The 19315-nt window shown below is 34.9% G+C and overlaps 1 protein-coding gene across 4 annotated transcripts in view; it reads left to right on the forward strand.

Annotated features, from left to right (window-relative positions):
* ATAD2B (ATPase family AAA domain containing 2B) overlaps positions 1 to 19315 on the forward strand; it is a 125442-nt gene that overhangs the window by 96751 nt on the left and 9376 nt on the right. For 2 of the 4 annotated variants that reach the window (XM_043469254.1, XM_043469256.1), the window contains 5 exons: positions 829 to 1010; positions 4820 to 4979; positions 11806 to 11928; positions 14667 to 14804; positions 18347 to 19030. In XM_043469254.1, coding sequence (XP_043325189.1) covers positions 829 to 1010; positions 4820 to 4979; positions 11806 to 11928; positions 14667 to 14804; positions 18347 to 19030 — 1287 coding nt within the window. Of the gene's footprint in view, positions 1 to 828; positions 1026 to 4819; positions 4980 to 11805; positions 11929 to 14666; positions 14805 to 18346; positions 19031 to 19315 lie in introns of all 4 variants that reach the window. The other 2 variants (XM_043469255.1, XM_043469253.1) reach the window with 1 other exon arrangement.

Below are 19315 nucleotides of genomic sequence, written 5' to 3' on the forward strand. Positions count from 1 at the left end.
TATTTTTTGAGTTGCTCCTCCTGTTGACTTTCATTTTTCATCTTAGGGGCTATTTAGAAATCAGCAAGAATACTTAGAATTTTAATCCTGAGCTTCAGTGTGATACCAGCAAAATCTTTTAAGGAATTAGAGAGCATTATGATTAGGCAAGTTAATACTTTACCTTCTAAGAAGATGTTTTGTTTGTTTTACAGTATATAGTGAACACCATAGATTTTATATATAAAACTTAAGACTGGGTTTTCCATCTTCTCTATGTCTTTGGGATTTTTTTTTAGTTACTGCTTTGCCCCCCATGCCCTGCAAGTGCCATTTACTATCCTGACTGTGTTGTATTAAGAATATGAGAGTAGGAGACTTGTGTAAAATCAGAAGTGTTTGGGAATGGGAGGGATCAAAGGATTATTACTTGCCTGTTTACTTTCATGCACATAAAGCAACCTTGTTTTGAGAAACAATCTTTATTAAAGTTGACTTCAGCAAACCATATACAAGTACTTCACCTGAAGATATTTATGTTGATTTGAAATATTTCTCTTAAAGTTGTATGTAAATAATATCTCAAGATCAAATTATTCAAAATTATATCCTGTGCGCTTTCAAGAAGTCCTGTTGTAAGTTATTTTATAAATAATTCCCTTATGTACTTTTGTTCCCATTTAAATCTTTACCTGCTGGACTTGCATGGTTCACGTATGTTTGGAATTCTCTTCTTAAAAAAAAAAAAAAAAAAAAAAAGAACATTTCAAGGGAGTGCCAGAAAAATAATTGAGGTAGGTCATGGACCTGCCATGTTGGAATCCTAACATTTTCTTCTACTTTCTTTAGGTCTTTGTGCAATGGAGGTACTTCCACTTGCATTACCTTCTCCACCTCGTCAGTTATCAGAATCAGAGAAAATTCGGATGGAGGACCAAGAGGAAAATACTTTAAGAGAGTTGCGATTATTTCTCAGGGATGTAACCAAGAGGCTGGCGACAGATAAACGCTTTAACATCTTCAGCAAACCGGTGGATATTGAAGAGGTCTTGTTTCAGTAGTGTGCAAACAATGAAGTTGAACTGGCTAAAAGAAAAAAATATTGACATCTTTTTTTGGAAGGAAAAAAAGCAAAGGCATGGATGAATATTACCCCTAGCCTGTAAAATTTTAATCCATGTGATAACTACCAGTGTCATCAGCAAACATCTGGTGACTTTGGGTGAAATTAGTGGCAGTTTGTATATGTCCTCTTAAATAGTACTGATCTTTGAGATCTCTTATTCTTCAATTTAAGAAGAGGATTAAAAGTTACTTTAGTGAATTGTCCATACTAGACTATTTTTATTCCAGGATAAACCCTGCTTTTCAAAAAAATATTGGTATTAATCAGTTAATACCAGTTTCCCAAATTGTGTGTATATCTTACTGAAAGAGGTAGCTAAGAAACCTGAAATTTGTCTTTAATTATTTGGGAAATGCCTCTGACTAAGATGCTATATGAAGTTAACCACAGCCTATTATTTTTCTCTTTAAGAAATTTCTCTGCTCCCAGTGGAAAATTTCTCACTTTCTATGTGTATTGTTTTGTGTCCTTGTGGGAGCATGGTCTGTGATGATGAGAAAAGAAATTTTCCATTTGGAATCTACTATAATACTGTAGAATACATTTTGTTTTATTTTGTTTTATCCTGGGATAATGTAGTGTGTGGATGAACACGATGTAATCTTTACTAGCCTTCTTCTTATAGTTCAGACTCCATGTTTGAACAACTTTGGTGTTTTTGTTTTTAATTTTTTATTCTTTTTTTAAATTTGAATTATGAAGTGGTTCAGAGTTTAATGTTGTGTCCTTGTTGTGAAATCTGTACTCTTGGATCTGAGCAGATTCCTTTGGAACCATTACCTCTTCTATGCCTGGGAGCTAGTGTTATATTTTTTCCTCTTGGAAAGCCTGAATATATCTATTCTCCCACATCTCCCTTTTGGGAATAAGGGGACTGTATAATTTTATTTGCATATTTATCTACAACATATAGTTTTTGCTATTTGATCCTTTTAGCACCACCACAGAGGTCATTATTATGTTTGCAGTTGAAGAAACTGAGGCTCATTGTTAAGTGACATACCAAGAAAAATGTTTCTTAAAATTTGAAGCCCATGTTCTTTATATCACAGCTATCTTCCATCTTTTTCTGCTGGAATGACAAGGCTTGCCTATTTGCTTTTACAATTAATACATACGATTCTATATTTGTGAAACATATATTTTAATCTCATGGTATTTTCAGAAAATCTTAAAACTATAAGCCACCTTTAAAGGTTGTTAAAAATGTTTATTTCAAATTGGTTTTGGGAACGCTGACACTTAATTGGTAAAGACTTGCCCCCAAATCAGTCTCCCAGGCTGAGAATGAACCAGCTTGGTCTTTGCCCAGGAAAACATTTTCTGTCCAACCAGACCAGATTGTCAGATTTCAGATGCCATTTGTCATAGAATAAAAGTTATATAAATGGTGTTAAGGTAGTAGAAGGGGATAGAAAATGTTAGTCAGTTAAAACTTTCATTTTAGAGTTACGTTTTCTCTTTTTCCTCTTTTTTCCTCCTCAGTTTCCTTACTTCTTTGTTTGCTTTTAAGGCTGAAAACATAGGAGTCTCTGCGAAGGATAGAGAGGGGAAACTAAAATAATAACATTTAGATAACCTAAAACATAAAAGCTTATATGAATTTGAAATGTCTAAAAACATTGAATTCCAAAGCAAATTGCAGAGAAAAAAAATGTTTAGAAAATAAGCAGTGAATTTAAAGTTAAACATAGGTGCTGAAATGTTATGGTCTTTAGTAATATAAATTTTTATAGTGCAAAGGTTTATAAAATGTTTTCCACATGTACACAATATATATCAAGTGTCAGAGCCAAGAATCCAGCTAATACCTTCTGAACTATTGCTTATTGGGTAAAGCTCCACTACTCCCCTGTAAGGAGACTAGCTGGCTTTTTAGCTCCTAGAGTATGAAAAATAAATTAAAACATGCACACATACCTACCTAAAATTTTAAAAACATAAGTAATATGTATATATATATGCTTATGTTATTCTATAGGCATATAGGTGTATTTATACATGGAAATACATATTATATATGCAAATTTAAAAGGCATCTGTGCTATCTACAGTGAAGAAAACTAGCCTTTAATTTCATAGAGCAGAAATTAGCATATTCCCAGAATTTGGTCCTGGACTGATTAAACATTTCTAAGACTGTGTTTATGTCAGAATTAATTACTTGATTTGAGATTTGCGTTGGGGAAGACAGACCAGGCACACACACCTGGGAGATGTTGTAGGTTCAATTCTAGACCATGGCAGTAAAGTGCATATTGCAATAAAGTGAAGTTATATGAATCCTTTGGTTTCCCAGCATATATAAAAGTTGTGTTTACACTATGTAATGGCATTGAAGTGAAGTGACGTGAAAGTCACTCAGTCGTGTCTGACTCTTGGTGATTCCGTGGAATTCTCCAGGCCAGAATGCTAGAGTGGGTACCCTTTCCCTTCTCCAGGGGATCTTGAAGTGAAGTTGCTCAGTTGTGCCCGACTCTTTGTGGTTCCATGGAATTCTCCAGGCCAGAATACTGGAGTGGGTAGCCTTTCCCTTCTCTAGGGCATCTTCCCAACCCAGGGATCCAACCCAGGTCTCCCACATTGCAGGCAGATTCTTTACCAGCTAAGCCACAAGGGAAGCCCCAGAATACTGGAGTGGGCAGCCTGTCTCTTCTCCAGCCTATCCCTTCTCCAGCCTATCCGACCCAGGAATCGAACCAGGGTCTCTTGTCTTGCAGGCGGATTCTTTATCAACTGAGCTATCAGGGAAGCCCTAGTAATGGCTTTATGTCTACCAAAAAAAAAAAAAAAAAAAATCAATGCACATACCTTAATTAAAAAGTGCTTCAAAAAAAATGCTTCATTGCTAAAAAATGCTAACCATCATCTGACAATGCAGGGTTGCCACAAACCTTCAGTTTTAAAAAAAATGGAGTATCTGCAAAGCGCAATAAAAGGAAGTGCAATGAAACAAGGTATGCCTGTAGATATATAGGTGGAAGAGCTGTTTAATTGGTCAAGTGATATAAAACATAAAATTTAGTGGGCAGTCATGACTAATATCTCTATTTTGGGTTATCTCCCAGAAAAATCACACAGAGCAAAATTTAGTTTTTGCTTATAAATTTGCTTATACTTAGGGACAAGGCCAGCAAATCTTCTATTAGTCATGGAAGCAATACCTACTTTTGTTATATAATTGACTCAAAATGTTTGTAATGACTCCAAAGGAGTAGAAAACTCTTTCCATGAAATGATTCACCTTGGAAAACTGAAAAAGAAAAAATGTTTTTGTTTAAAGATTTTAAAGAGATCTACCCAAGAACTTCTCTAATAATATGAAAAAAAAATCTGTTTCTTTTTATTTTCCTTTAAAATTTTTTTGCTTAGGTAACATTTATTGATGCTTATTGGGTACTTTTACCCATACATTTTCTTCTCAGGTATATCCAAAGGATTTTAAAAAAAGCTGACACAGTTGGTTTCATATTTCGAGATGAGAAACTCTTCAGAGTTCATTAAATATGACTTGAAACTGAAGCTTTTCATGGAAAGTATGACATAGTATCTTTAGTGGCATAAATTGCTCTATAATTTTATCCTTATGTGTAATTATTTCCTAGATATCTAGATTTAGTTTTAAAATAACTTTGATTTTTGTTTTGTGTTTTTATGAGTAGATTATATGAAATATCAGAAGTAATTTTCATTAAAATACCATGTTTGTTTTAGGTTTCAGATTATCTTGAAGTAATCAAGGAACCAATGGACTTATCAACAGTAATAACTAAAATTGATAAGCATAATTACCTGACTGCTAAGGATTTCCTAAAAGATATTGACCTCATCTGTAGCAATGCTTTGGAGTACAACCCAGATAAGGATCCAGGAGGTAAGAATGCACTGGGCAAGGATGACTTTGGTGATCAAAGAGAAGATAGTTTAAAATATAAATAAAACCTTCCCATATTTCAGATAGAAAAGTTGGTCTTAATGACATATTAGAAATTTCTTGTTGAAGAACTAAGTATATGCTTAAATATTAAATTTAATTATTAAATTCATTTGTTAAATTACTAAAAAATATATTTAAATTAGAGGATTTTATTATTCTTTAAAATAATTTTTATCAAAGTATAGTTGATTTACAGTGTTGTGTTTAATTTCTGTTGTACAGCAAAATGACTCAGTTGTATATGCATATATTCTTCTTCATATCATTTTTCATTATGGTTTACCACAGGATATTGAGTATAGTTCCCTATGTTGTACAGTAGGACCTTATTTTTTATCCACCCTGTATATGATAGTTTATATTTGCTAATTCATTTATTAAATTATTAGATAGTATACTTAAATTCAAGGATTTCATTATTATGTTCAAGATTTAGTTTCTTGAGTTGCTTTTCACTTTTTATACTTAGATTCTAATTTTTTTCAGGTAAGATGGAAAACTGAATAATTGAGAATTTAAGATTTATTTGTTTAGTCACCATTATCAGTGCAGATAAACACTGGGCATTTCGGATTTCTGGAAACTTCATATAGTTAAGTTTACTTATCAAAAGACCCCTTTGGGTAGATGGACATTATCTGTTCTATAGACTGTACATATGTTTACATATGTAAATAAACATCTTATGAATGTTTTCGTAACATTTTATGGAAAACCTAAATGAACTTTTTGGCCAACCTAATATAATTTATTATTTTACTCCTAATCCCACCCTGTACTCAAATCTGTAGTCTCAGTTCTGTTAATGCCTTCCAGGGGAGACCTCCAGGAATAATCTGTAGTTAAACAAGTTGAATTTATTGATACATTGTAATAAAGGAGAATGTACATCATGGGGAATCATACAGGATTTGAGCTTGTGTTCAGTGAGTTTGAGGAAAATTTAAGGAAGTAGAGCTTCGCAGTGGAATAGATGCTTTCAGGAAGTGGGAGTAATTTGGGGACTAGGTATCTTAAGAACCTGGAAAGTAAGAAGATTGGAACCAGACTAAAGTTGTGATTGGTAAAGAAGCAGCATTCATCTCACACAGGATAGGATTATATTTGGTTATTTCTGTAAGGCAGTGTTCATATTTTTGTCCGTGTTCAGATCTGATTATGAAGTGGTCTTGTTTTTGTCTTGATCCATCATGGTCACAGAGTGGTATTCAGTAAAGTTGTTTATGTTTAATGTGAGTACACCAAGGCCAGTTCCCATCTGGCAGGGGTCATTCTTTTTCTCACTCTGTTAAGAATTCTGTTTCTTCAACAGGTGATATAAAAGTAAGATGCTTTTTATTTTAAAAAATTCATTTAAACTTTCAGTTATCTAAAGATATTTAGAGTATAGTTTCTACTTTATGTCTATATTTATGGGCAGTGGTTCTTAGTTCACTTGTTAGAATGACCTGGATTTCTCATTTCTACACAAATTGATTATTTCTTTTCTAAATTAGACCACAGTAAATCACATATTTTAGTTCTAAGTTAAGTGGCAGAATAAAATTTTATATAGCTGCTTTTGGTATCTTTTACTACTTTTAATAGTTTTTAAGCTTTGTTTTAGGACATTTATCTCTTGTAGTTTTTGTTGTTTGCTTAGGTTTTATTTTGACTTTTTATTATATATCATTTATGAGGATAAATATTTATGAGGATAAAGTTTATGAGGATAAAAATGAATAAAAAGTAACCTATAATCATGTTACCTAGTATTTGTTCTTTCTCTTTCTCCCCCTGCCTCCCTCCTTCTCTCTCTCACACACATATGCACAAATACTGTATATGAAATGCATACATGCATAATATTTTTATTAAAATGAAAATATAACTTTTGTAAATTTTGATTCATGTAATATTTTGTGAAAAGTTTGAGTTAATGTATTTCTACCATGTAATTTTTATCATATGAATGTATTATAGCTAATACACTATTGTTGGGCATGTTAGAGTTTTTAGCTTTTTTCTCTATTGTAACATTGATGAATATAGGATAAATTTTGCGTATGTCCTTCATTATTTCCTTAAGATAAATTCCTTAAGGTGAAACTTCTGTATCAGAGTGTATAATCTCTTTTAAGGCTTTAAATCTGTGTTAAAACTTTCTCACAATTTAAAAAATCATCTTCTAGCAGCATCAGGGGCACTTGTTAACCAATATAGCAGTTTTGTAGCACTGAGAGAATCTCCTTTGCAGTGTAGATGGCATCTGTAACAGGGCCACAGTTTGGCTAGTGAAGAATGGGCTGCATGTCAGTTTCCTTTGATTCCCTTGCCGGGTTCTGGGTGAAGGTACAACTGCATAAGTGTCTATATAGCGGCCTTAAGCAGTGTGTGAGAGTACTTGAGCACCTACACTCTCATCCTGTTAGGTTTTCAAGACACAGAGGTTACTGACATTGTGCAGTAGGTAATGAGACCCTGGGCTTTGGATGTGCACCTAGGCCTCAGTCCCCATTTTATTTCCTAGTTCTTTAGGAAATAAAGTTAACTCCTCTAAATTTTAGTTTCCTTATCTGCAAATAGGGATAATTACTCTTCTCTTGGGGTAGTTGTAAGGATTAGATGAGAAAATATATTAGGCCCTACCTTATGAAATTTTCATTTTCATATGGTTCAACTTGAATATGTTAGTTCTTAGCATAGTGCCTGGGATGTGATAAGTGTTCCATAAAGTTTAGTAGTTCATATATTTGTTCTTATTATCATTATTATTTAAATTGTGCCTTAATTTTCATAATTGTTTCCTTTGTGTATACCTATACATTTACTTTAGAATGACCCTTTACTGTATTCCCTGGACCACGTTTAAAATTGAATTCTATTTTGGGACAACTCTAAGGACTGCTAGTGATAAATGAATTTGAATGGTTAGAAAAAGCCAGTAGAAAGGATCAGTCCAGATCCTTTCCCCCTCTTCTGTGTAACTTAATTATAATCACATCAAAATAATATTACTTTCATGAAAGAAGCATTGATTTCTGGTGCATAATAACCTTTTATTATAGCATATAGTTGTATAATCAAAGGATATGGCTCTGTCTCACAGAGTTGACATGGTACACTTGTAACTTTATTCCTTTACTGTTTTAGATGCAAAAAGTATATAATTCAAAAGCATGATTTCAGCTCTGTTCTGATTTTTTCATATCTTTAGTCAAGAGCCCTGTTTTCTTTCTTAGCAACAGAACAACTTGTTATGTATTAGAAAAACCACCTCAGGGTCTACTGTGTAGCAAGTGGAAATTACATGAATTTTGTATTACTTTTACAAGCTCCCATGAGTATTTGAAAGCTTACAGTGCTCTGTTTTACAGTACACTTGGCCGTTTTGGGGAAAAGCTAGCATATACATAGAAGACAAAAGCCAACATTTTGGAAGCTATACGTATTGCCTAAGTGTTTACCCGGATTCTCCCTTGAGGATAATGTGGGCAAAAATTAAATATGTTAACTAGAAGAGTTTTAACTTGTAGGTTCTAAATGTGACCAGGTCAGATATTTGACCCGAATTATTATCTCATAAATACATGATATGTTTTATGTTTAGCTATTCCTCACTGTTTGTTCTGTACTTAATGCCTCCTCTAGCACTTAAGTGTATTCACATACATACCATCATTTAGCAGATTTTGCTGAAATTTCAACCTCAGTCTTGTAGTATTCTCCAAATCTTCTGTTTTGTACTAGATGCTTAGGGATAAAGCTCACTGATTCACTCCGGTGTTTGGAGCCCTCTATGGGTTATACTTCAGTTAAACTCATTCACATTTTCTGTTATTATTTGTAAGTACCATGTGCTGTTACTGAGCTGAGTGTTTAGAATACTGTGATAGTCTTTGCCTCTTAAGATGGAGTAATATATATTGAATAATTACTGTGTGACAGACATTATGCTATATCTTATGATATTAATTTGTTAGCACTTCCTTAACACAATGCCACAGACTGCATGACTTAAACAGCAGAAATTGATTTTCTCATAGTTTTGGGGGCTAAAAGTCCAAAATCAAGGTGTCGGCAGATTTGGTTTCTTCTGAAGCCTCTTTCCTTTGCCTTCAGATGGCAACCTTCTTGCTGTGTCCTCACATGGTCATCTTTTCTCTGTGTCTATGCACCCCTGGTATTTCTTGTGTGTCTCCAAATTTCCTCTCCTCCTAAGGACACAAGTCTGATTAGAGTAGGGCCTACTCATAGGACCTTTTTGATTACTTCTTTAAAGGCTCTACTCCAAATATAGTCACACTCTGGTATATTGGGGAGTACAGTATCAACATGTAAATTTTGGGGAGGAACACAGTTTAACCCATAACAATTTATAAATACACCACAGTCTCTCTTATCTAGAAACTCACTGTTTTATAAGAATGACAAATACCTGATTATTGGTGATTATACTAGATGGTTAAGGTATAGGGGTAGCACAGAGGTGGCAGTTTTGAATTTTGTCTTGTGGCAGCAGCAGCTGATGATAATGCAGTTTCATCAGGTGTGTATTCGGTACATGTACAGTGTGAGCAGGGCACAGAGAAGACATTACCTGGAGATGAACAGCATTTAAAGGGGCATTCATTTTAGGCATCTGTCAGGCCAGGGCTGCATATCTCCAGCACTGACACAGTTTACATATAGAAAATGTTTCATAAATGGATGCTCAATAAATGGAGATTCAGTGAGTAGACAAGTGAATGAATTTCCCACCATTCCCCCACACTCTATTTTTTCAGCCATATCCTCTTTTTCTATACCTTTGTAGACTACTTTTCTTAGCCTAAAAAAAAAAAATGTTTTTTGGTCATGCCATGCAGCTTGTGGGATCTTAGTTCCCCAGCCAGGGATTAAGCTTAGGTCCTGGATCCTAGCAGTGAAAAGCACCAAGTCCTAACTACTGGACTACCAGAGAATTCCCTGCGAGTCTTAATTGATCTTCCAATCTCCATCTTATCATTCCCTTGACCTCTGGTACTGCCTGTATTACTATACTCTTAAATACAAATCAAATCACTTTCTGTCTGAAAACCACCCAGTGGTCCCTTATCATCTAGAGAATTGAATCATGCTGTTTCCCTGTGTGGGTCTTTTCTTTGCTCTTAGGATAAGGTCTAAAATCCTTTCAGTATGGTCAGATTCCTGTTTGCCACTTGCTTTTTGTGTGCTAATCACATAGGCTACCTTTCAGTTTCTAGAAATCTCCAAGATCTTTTTACTTCAGAACTTTTTCACATGGTATTTTCTGAACCAGTACTGGTTTTTCCCTTCGTCAGTGGCTATCCTAATGCATGCTTTGAGTCTCACCTTAAGTGCCCCTAATGTAGAGAATTCTCTCCTGACTTGCCCATTCAGTATTCTGGAGATTTTGATCATAGCTGTTACAGGTTTTTTGAAGGGTGAGGGAAGGGTGGGTGGAGGTGTTTCTATGTGCATATGAGCTTATTTGGTTAAATACCTCTTTGCTATACTAATCTGAAAAGCTCCTTGAAAGTGGAGACCTGTTTTGTTTACTACTGTGTAGCCATCACCTGACTCAGTTCCTGGTACAGTTGACAATCAATATTTATTGAGTGACAGTTTAGAGAAAATATATTGAAGGAAATATACTAGTGGGCTGCCTTTTTGAGTGCTGCATGTTTGTCTTTGTAAGATTTTTCATAATGAACTATTAGATATTCTAATAATAAAAGTTATATGTAAAATGCATTTTTATACCTTTTGTCTTTGCTTAGAGATGAAAAAGCAGATATTATTTTGTGACTTGGATTCTAGTTCTAAATACTGTTACAAATTAAGTGACATTAATGCATTTATGTCACTTGTAACATCTTGGAGTTGCCAGCTCTAGGGAGCACAGTTACGTCATCTTGTTAATGAATGAGGACTTCTCTGTTAGTGTAAAGCAGAGAGACTCTTCTTTTATTACCAGTTTTAGGTGTAGTGTACCTAGAACAGAGTATGCACTTTTCTCCTAGAACTACCTACAGTTTATATCATCTTACATTCTTAGAGTGCCTTATCATATTTGTTTCTGTCACAATTTTTTAATAGGTCACCCTTGCTTTAGCATATATTATATTCTTTAACATAATTTTGACCAGTTTTCTCTTATGGAGAAAATAACGTATAGTTTTCTGAAACCTCAGTGTCTATGCATGGCAACTCTGGTGCTGGATGTATGATGAATATTCTTTATATCTTTAAAGAATTTTTATTTAAAGTAATACACTTTTCAAAATTATCAAATAAAGCCATATCTTTGAGGTACTTGTTAAGTAGGCTTAGTACTTTGAAGTTCTAAAAGTATAGTTCTCAGGATTGTCAACTTAATTGAGTAGTTTATTATATTTTTTGTTGTTGTTGTTTAGTCCCTAAGTCATGTCTGACTCTTTTATGACCCTGTGGACTATAGCCCTCCAGGCTCCTCTGTCCACAGGACTCCCCAGGCAAGAATACTAGAGTGGGTTGTCATTTCCTTCTGCCGGGGATCTTCCCGGCCCTGGCATCAAACCCATCTCTCCTGCATTGGCAGGTGAATTCTTTACCACTGAGCTACCAGGGAAGCCCATATTTATTTTTCACTCATCACTTAAAGTGAATTTGTTTCTTATCTAGAAATGCTTTTCACAGTTTTATTTAAATGTTAATGTTCTTTTACTTTTCTTCTTAAGATGCCCTTTTTTCATGTTATTTCATTTGTGTGTATAATTAATGTATACCAACTTTTTAACAGACAAAATAATTAGGCACAGGGCTTGTACTCTGAAGGATACTGCACATGCCATCATTGCAGCTGAGTTGGATCCAGAATTTAATAAACTCTGTGAAGAAATTAAGGAAGCAAGAATAAAAAGAGGTAAGTTATAGAAGTGAACATGCTATTGAAGACTAAGAGGTCACTGAGTGTCACTGGATGGTGTTTATGTATAGTTGCTGGTATAATGAAAGTGTATCTTGAGGCCCAACCTTTACTTAATTTCTGATACGAATGTGTGTCATGTAAATTCTCAAAGATGTTTTAAAAATTTACTTTCTGTGGCAATTTTAGTGCCAATTATAGAAATAAAGCAGTACTTAGTGAAATTTCTTTTGTAGGAACACATCTTTGTTAATTATGGATTTCTGTTCTTAAAGGATTTAGATAGATTTTCATATTTGAAGAGTTTTATTTTCAACAGGTAATATCTAATACTAATTCTTAAAAATTTAGGAATACTTTTTTTTTAACCTATTGGAGTTTTATGTGCAATTTTGATAATATAAACACATAGCACATGTGTTTTGTTTGTTCAGTATATAATCCTGTCCTTGGGGAACTCATACTTTAGTAGGAGAGAGTAAGTGTAAAACAAATCAAGTGCAGTGTGGCATATGCACTAACTGAAGCATATTCATCACAGAGGATAGACCTCCTGGTAGGAAACCTGGCATTTTGATCAGAGTTTGGGGAATGAATGTACGAGTGTTGTCTGTAGTGACGTAGAGGGAAGGAGGAGGCAGTGACAGAGAAGGAGTAAGTATTGTAAGCAGAATGCACAGTGCATAAAATCGCGCAGACATGAAATAACGTGACATATCTGAAGAACTGCAAACTGGCATTGCTAAAGATGTACAGAAGAGTGAGAAATAGAGCTCAGAAGGTGAGCTGGGTTGAGGACATTGAACTTGTGAATATGCTTTTCTTCTACTGCATTAGAGAGGCCTTCCCTGGCCACTTAATCTGATATGACTCTGGTCACCATAGCTTTTGTCATTTTGTTGTTGTTGTCGTTGTCTCTCTCCTCCTTATTTAGAATATAAGTGCAAGTAATTGAGTGAATCAATGTCATGGACTTGGACTTTATTCTGTAGGTCTGTGTTTTTTAAAATGTATGTTAATTATCCACATCAGCTTAGAACTGGGAAACTAGGTTCTCTGAGAGCAGTAAGGCTGATAAATCTATGCTTTAACAGTGGTTTTTATGTATACTGAAGTTTGAGAACAATTGTTGTAGGCAGTAGGAGTCATTGAAGTATCTGAAGCAGTGTAATGGATTGGTAAATTGTTTTGGCAGCAGGAAATAGCAAGGTCTCACTGTGGCAGGGTGGGAGGATGAGAGCCTAGTTAAAAAGCTGTCGGAGCCAGTTTTGCAAACACTTTGGCCGTTTCTAAAAAAGTTAAGCATCATGTTTACCATATGACCCAGCGATTCTACTCCTAGGGATCTTCCCAAGAGAAATGAAAACATATGTCCATATACAGACTTGTACATGAATGTTCATAGCAGTATTATTCACAGCAACTAAAAACTAGAAGCAACCCAAATGTCTGTCAACTGATGAATGGGTAAGCAAAACAGGATGTATTGTACAACAACATACTGCTCAACTATAAAAAAGAACAAGGTGCAACATGGATGAACTTTAGAAATGTTACACTAAGTGAGAGAAAACAGTCACCAAAGACCACGTATTGTATGATTCCATTCATATGAAATGCTCACAAAAGCCAGTCTATTATAGAGACAAAAAGTGGATTAGTGATTGCCTGGAACCGTTACTTAAATTGGATTGCTGTGTGATTGCACAGCTCTGTAAATCCACTAAAAATCACTCACTTGTACACTTGAAATGAGTGATTTTTATGTTGTGTTAATTGTACTGTTGGAGGGTGTGGGCTGTTGGAGTAGTCCAGAGTTTTAATTAGTGAAGTGGGAATGAAGGTAGGATTAACATGAAAGAGTTGTGGCTGCAGGGGTGGAAGGTATTGGGAAGGAAAGAAAGAGGCAAGATTAGCTGCCACATTACTGATTTAATGATTTAAAGAGATGCAAATACTACCAGTATAGAGAGGGAATATATAAGGACAGGTCTTTTTGCGGGAAAAAGAGAAACCAGTTATTTTTAATTTGATCTATCTTTAGGATATGCAGTAGGTGATATCAAGTAGGCAGCTAATATAAATCAGGAGCTCGAGAGACTTTTGGATTAAAATGTGATTTGGGAATAATTATATAATGCCAGTAGAAGCTGAAGGCATGAATGATACTTGTGGTGAAAGATGTAGATTAAAGTGAGAAGGAAAGGGATTCCAGAGATAGTCCTTAGAAACTTGGATGGCAACACTAAAGACAGCATAGAAGAAAGGAACAGTTATTTTTATGAAGATAAATGCAGGAAAACCAAACTTACACAGTGTGGTGTAACAGCCAGCTTATATCAGATGGAAATGGTTTATATGAATGGGGTTTAGTAGCCCGGTATATGCTTATACTTTCTAAGATGGCAGAAATCATGACTTTTTGGCAATATATAATCTTACTGTCTTACAGTCATAAAAATGTGAAATGTATCCCTTTGCAAAATAAAGTGAGTTAACATGGGGCCCTTTGGAGATTAAGTATAAATAAGCATGGCCTACCATTTTATTTTTATGATATGATATCTAGTTTCTTTCCGATCTTAAAACAAAAGGTACTATTTTCATCCAAATTACAAACTGTCCAAGTATAATTAATGACTTTAAAACTCAGTATTTCAGACTTTTTTTTTTAACCTTGTTGGTTTATGTAGCTGGGAATATTTAAATAGGTATCGCTTATCTTCTGCTTGCAGGCTTATCGGTAACAGTAGAACAAATAAATCCTCATGGTACTGGAGCTCGAAAGACAGAAACTAGAGTTGAAGAGGCATTTCGGCACAAACAAAGAAATCCAATGGATGTCTGGCACAGTTCTGCAAATAAATGTGCATGTGAGTATTTGAGATCTTGTTATCCAGCAGTGGGAACAACTGTGAATGAGGCAGAAGTGTTAGGAATTGGGCACACACACCAAAGGGCTTCCAGAAGCTTGTGGGGTAAGATGCTGAATCAGTATATTTCTTTAACCTTATTTGCTTTTTTTCTATCTCTGCTCAGTGCTTGCTGTTGTAGTTGAACTAGATTTAAATATTTTCAGCTTTAAACTTTGGGTTTTAGAAAGAGATATGGAGCCAATAGATTTTTATCCACCCACCTTCAACCCCTTGCTGTATATTATGCAGGGTGCTCTCATTATGGTGGGAAATGGAAACTCTGGCTTAAGAGAGTGCTTGAATTGACAGCAGGAAGTTGATTTTTCTGAGAAAAATCTATTCAGCCTTCTTTTTCTGGTTTTGTTTAAGTGAGATGTATTTATTTATTTTTCTTTTGTTTGTTTTGTTCTTTTTGTTTGTTTTCTTTTGTTTGTTTTGTAAGTGAGGTGTATTTAGAAGGGGAAAATTCAGTGTTCTATATTTTCCTCAGTTCTCCTTATTCATGGTGATCTGTAAAAATTTCTAAAAGACAAATGTTAATAAACACAGAATCTTCCTAATGTAATCTTTATGTTTCACTAAAGATGGCCATCTTTGGGTTGTGTATGCTGTTCTTCTGATATAAAGGTGGTAATTCTGCTCCAGCCATCAGTAAAGATGGCCATAATAAGTTCTTCCACCAGTGGCATTGAAGTTGAATGAATGAACCAGACTCAGGTTTTTTTTTTTTTTTTTTTTTATCTTGTCCTCTTTGTGATAAATGGCATTCATGTGTGAGAAAATTTGAAGGAGTTAATGGTGCATTTCATCCCAGGAAGCTGATTAAGCTATTTGTCCTGGTTGTACCTTGAATCGTGACCTGGATTATCTAACATAAGACTCTAATTTAAATGTTGAAATACTTACATTCTCTGCAACTGATAAAAATATTTACCCACTAAAGTATATTGAATATTGCTTCAGCAGTTTTAATTTTCTGTAAGTGTTAAAATGTTTTTTAATCTACAAATGTGGGTTTTGTTTTTTCTGACCAGTAGATGGCATATGTGACTCACCATTTGACTATTTTACATTAAGTTACTTAAATCAGTATGTCTAAATCTCCCTATGGGAGAGTTGCTTTCCTAAGAACCTAAGGTTTTGGGAACAAGCTCAGAGATGCTGTAAAACTTGATTTTAAAGACTGTGCCTCTAAATGGGCTTTTCACACAAAGTACCCCCGAAAAAGGTGATAGAGCAGTGACTGAAACAAAAATCTTGATTCTTGTGGCACATATATAACCAATTTCTCTTATTTGACCAAAATCTCACTAAGCATTAGAAGTGATTATAAAAAGGCGGGGAAAATATCTCCAGTTTGACCTCCCCGCAAATAAGAACATTTTCTCTTTCTTATCTGGGGTGAAAGCATTAGAAGTAACCTTGCTTCAGAAAGGTTCCTAGCTTTTGCTTAGGGTACGAGTACATATCAAATAATTGAGCTGGCTCTCGATTGAGCAGGGACAAGCCTCTTGGCTTTAGTGCTACATGACTTAGTGAGGAAAGGAAAAGGGAACATCTTGTCACTTTGGTTGTTGGAGAATAAGCAAGGACACAATGTCAGGAGTGACTGGTCAGGTAGAAAAACCTAACAGTTCTACATTTTAAAGAAAGAGCAAGCTGAATACTTTTCTTTCATTTTTAATATGGACTGGATTAATCTTTCATGTAAGTAATGAAATGCTTATGAATGCTCATCACTTTAGCTTGTGCTTTTAAAAGTAGACTAATATAGAAATTTCATCTCCAATTACCCTGTAACTGTAAATTATAAAAATAGAAATGGGGGGAAAAGGAATGGAGAGATGATTATAATGATAGTACAGTTTTCAGGGCAAAATAAATTTTGAGCCAAGTTACTAAATAAGTTGAATTTTGGAAATGATTTTAGAAACCTTTGGTAGATTTATTCTGAGATCAGAAAGAAGAGTAACATTTATGACAATTTGTCATATATCTTACGTTGGTGTCTTTATAGAGACTTAGTAAGGATTAAAGATGAAAGGGTGAAAAAAGTATGCAAACACACTGTGTGCTGTTGATACATTATGATATTTATCCATTAAAAGATCTTTATTAAAAAAAAGATCTTTATCCATTTTTTTCCTAGAAAAGTGTACACATACATGATAATGTTTTAGAATTCTTTTAATGGATAAAGATCACAAGTTCATATTAAGTGCTGACTTAAAGAAATGAGGGTTGTTTTAAGACCATATTCCCTTCTGTTTGTCTTTCAACAGCAATTTTAAACTGTGGATTAAACATTCTCCACTTAGTGGCCCATATTTGCATTTTCTTTTTAAAATGTCTTTGCCCAGAAAGCTTTCAACATTGACATATTAAAAATATATATTATCTCTTTTTAAACTAAGCCAGATTTGACATTACTTTTATAGCCTTGGAAAAAATGAATTACTTTTACTCTGATGGCTTTCAACTAATATTCAGAATCCAGTGGTAGACATCAGAAGTAATAGGTCTCTAGCTTAACTAGTTTGCTTTAATAACTTTTATATTTAAATTTCTTCGTGCAAGTGTCCCACATTGCAAAATAAAAGTTAACTTTTCACTTTAGGGACAATGAGATCGACTTGCACAACCGGCTACCTTTGATACATAATATGGGAAATAAATATTCCTGTGTCCATCATGACCTGGAAGTACCAGCTATCTACTGATAAAACTCTTGATAGTTTCTCACACCGAAGAGTATAGTCCCTGCAACTTTTGTAGGTCTCTCACTTTATATAACTGACCAAATATTTATTTTCATTGTTTGTTAATGTTGCTATTGTTGCCTTGATAGCAGAGGACTTGTTTTCTGCGTATTTTCCAATAACAACTTTGCAAGAAATTGATCCTGCTAGGAGAAACATTTGTGATAGAAGGCTCACAGGTGGCTAACCACATGGTCTGTATAAACTTCATAGGGCTTCTATTTCTTATGAAAGGAGAGGCAGTAGAGATACCTGTAACTTTTGTCTCTTCACATATTCGATCATATCTTAATTTCTTTTATGGTTTAAGAGCTTTGGGGGGATCTTGCTGGCAAAGCATTCATTTTCCTGGTGGAAATCCAGGGCTGTAGCCCCAAACCTTCCAGGCAGCCTGGTAATGTGACCATTCCCTAAATGTGTAGTGCGCTTGGCCCTCGGGTTTCAGGAATTAGGAAAAGCAATAAAGTAGGATCTAGGGCAGTTGTAAAGAGTGAGTGCTTAGTCAACTCATACAGGAAATAAATTAAAAATGTTTTCATTTGTCAGAGCTCATCCCTGACATCATATCCATTTCGTAGGTGTGAAGATTAGTCAGCATGGGTGCCAAGAGCTAAGTAGTTTTTGTCTCTGTGTTATGGTAGTGTGGGTTTACTTTCTTTTGGATTTTATTTAATAAACATTTGTGAAACAAGCATTGCACCTCCAAGTTCTACATATCTTTTCCCCTTCTTTGTAAAATAGTTCGAGTTCGGAGAAAATCACGGCGGCGATCACAGTGGGGTAAAGGAATTATTAAGAAAAGGAAAGTCAATAATTTAAAAAAAGATGAAGAGGACACCAAATTTACTGACTATGAGAATCATATGGAGGACAGGAAATTACTAGAAAATGGAGAGTTTGAGGTAAGCACTGACTGCCATGAAGAAAATGGAGAAGAGACTGGAGACTTATCTATGACCAATGATGAATCATCCTGTGACATCATGGACATGGACCAGGGGCAGAGGCTTAACAATGGAGCAAGCACAAAAGAGAACTTTGCATCTACCGAAGAGGAAAGTTCAAATGAGTCTCTACTCATCAACAGCAGCAGTTCTCTAAATCCAGAACAGACGTCTCGGAAAGAGCCTTTCCTTAAAGGAGGCTGTCTAAATGGTGAGGCCTCCACAGACAGTTTTGAAGGAATACCAGTTCTGGAGTGTCAGAATGGCAAAGCTGAAGTAGTTTCTTGCTGTGGCAGTGGATATAAATGTAGTTCTGAACAAAAGACTCTCCTGGAGGACCAGTCAAAAGAAAAACCAGAAACTTCAAATGAAAATCATGGAGATGATCCTGAGAAACTAGAGGCACTGGAATGTAGCACTAATGAGAAGTTAGAGCCTGGCCCTGATGTGGAGGTTAAAGATGCAGAACTGGATAAAGAAGGTAGAGCTAATGTTTTAAAATTTTTCCTGAGGTTTTAAACTGCAAAGTTAATTACATGCATATTTTATCTGGTCCCCAGTAGCAATAGTTGATGAATAATTATACCCCTTTGAGAAAACTGCAAAATCTCTTGCAGTTTTCACCCCTTTTCCTAGAAAAGTGTACATACACATAATAAATTTTGGTGTATGTTTTAGAGGGTTTATCGTCCAGAAGGCATTGCTTTCCTGGCTGCTTCCTCTTTGTGCTCCTGTCTGATTATCATCCCTTTCCTAATGGATTTAT

The sequence above is a fragment of the Cervus canadensis genome, chromosome 5 (genome assembly GCF_019320065.1).
Source record: "Cervus canadensis isolate Bull #8, Minnesota chromosome 5, ASM1932006v1, whole genome shotgun sequence".
NCBI classification, from domain to species: domain Eukaryota; kingdom Metazoa; phylum Chordata; class Mammalia; order Artiodactyla; family Cervidae; genus Cervus; species Cervus canadensis.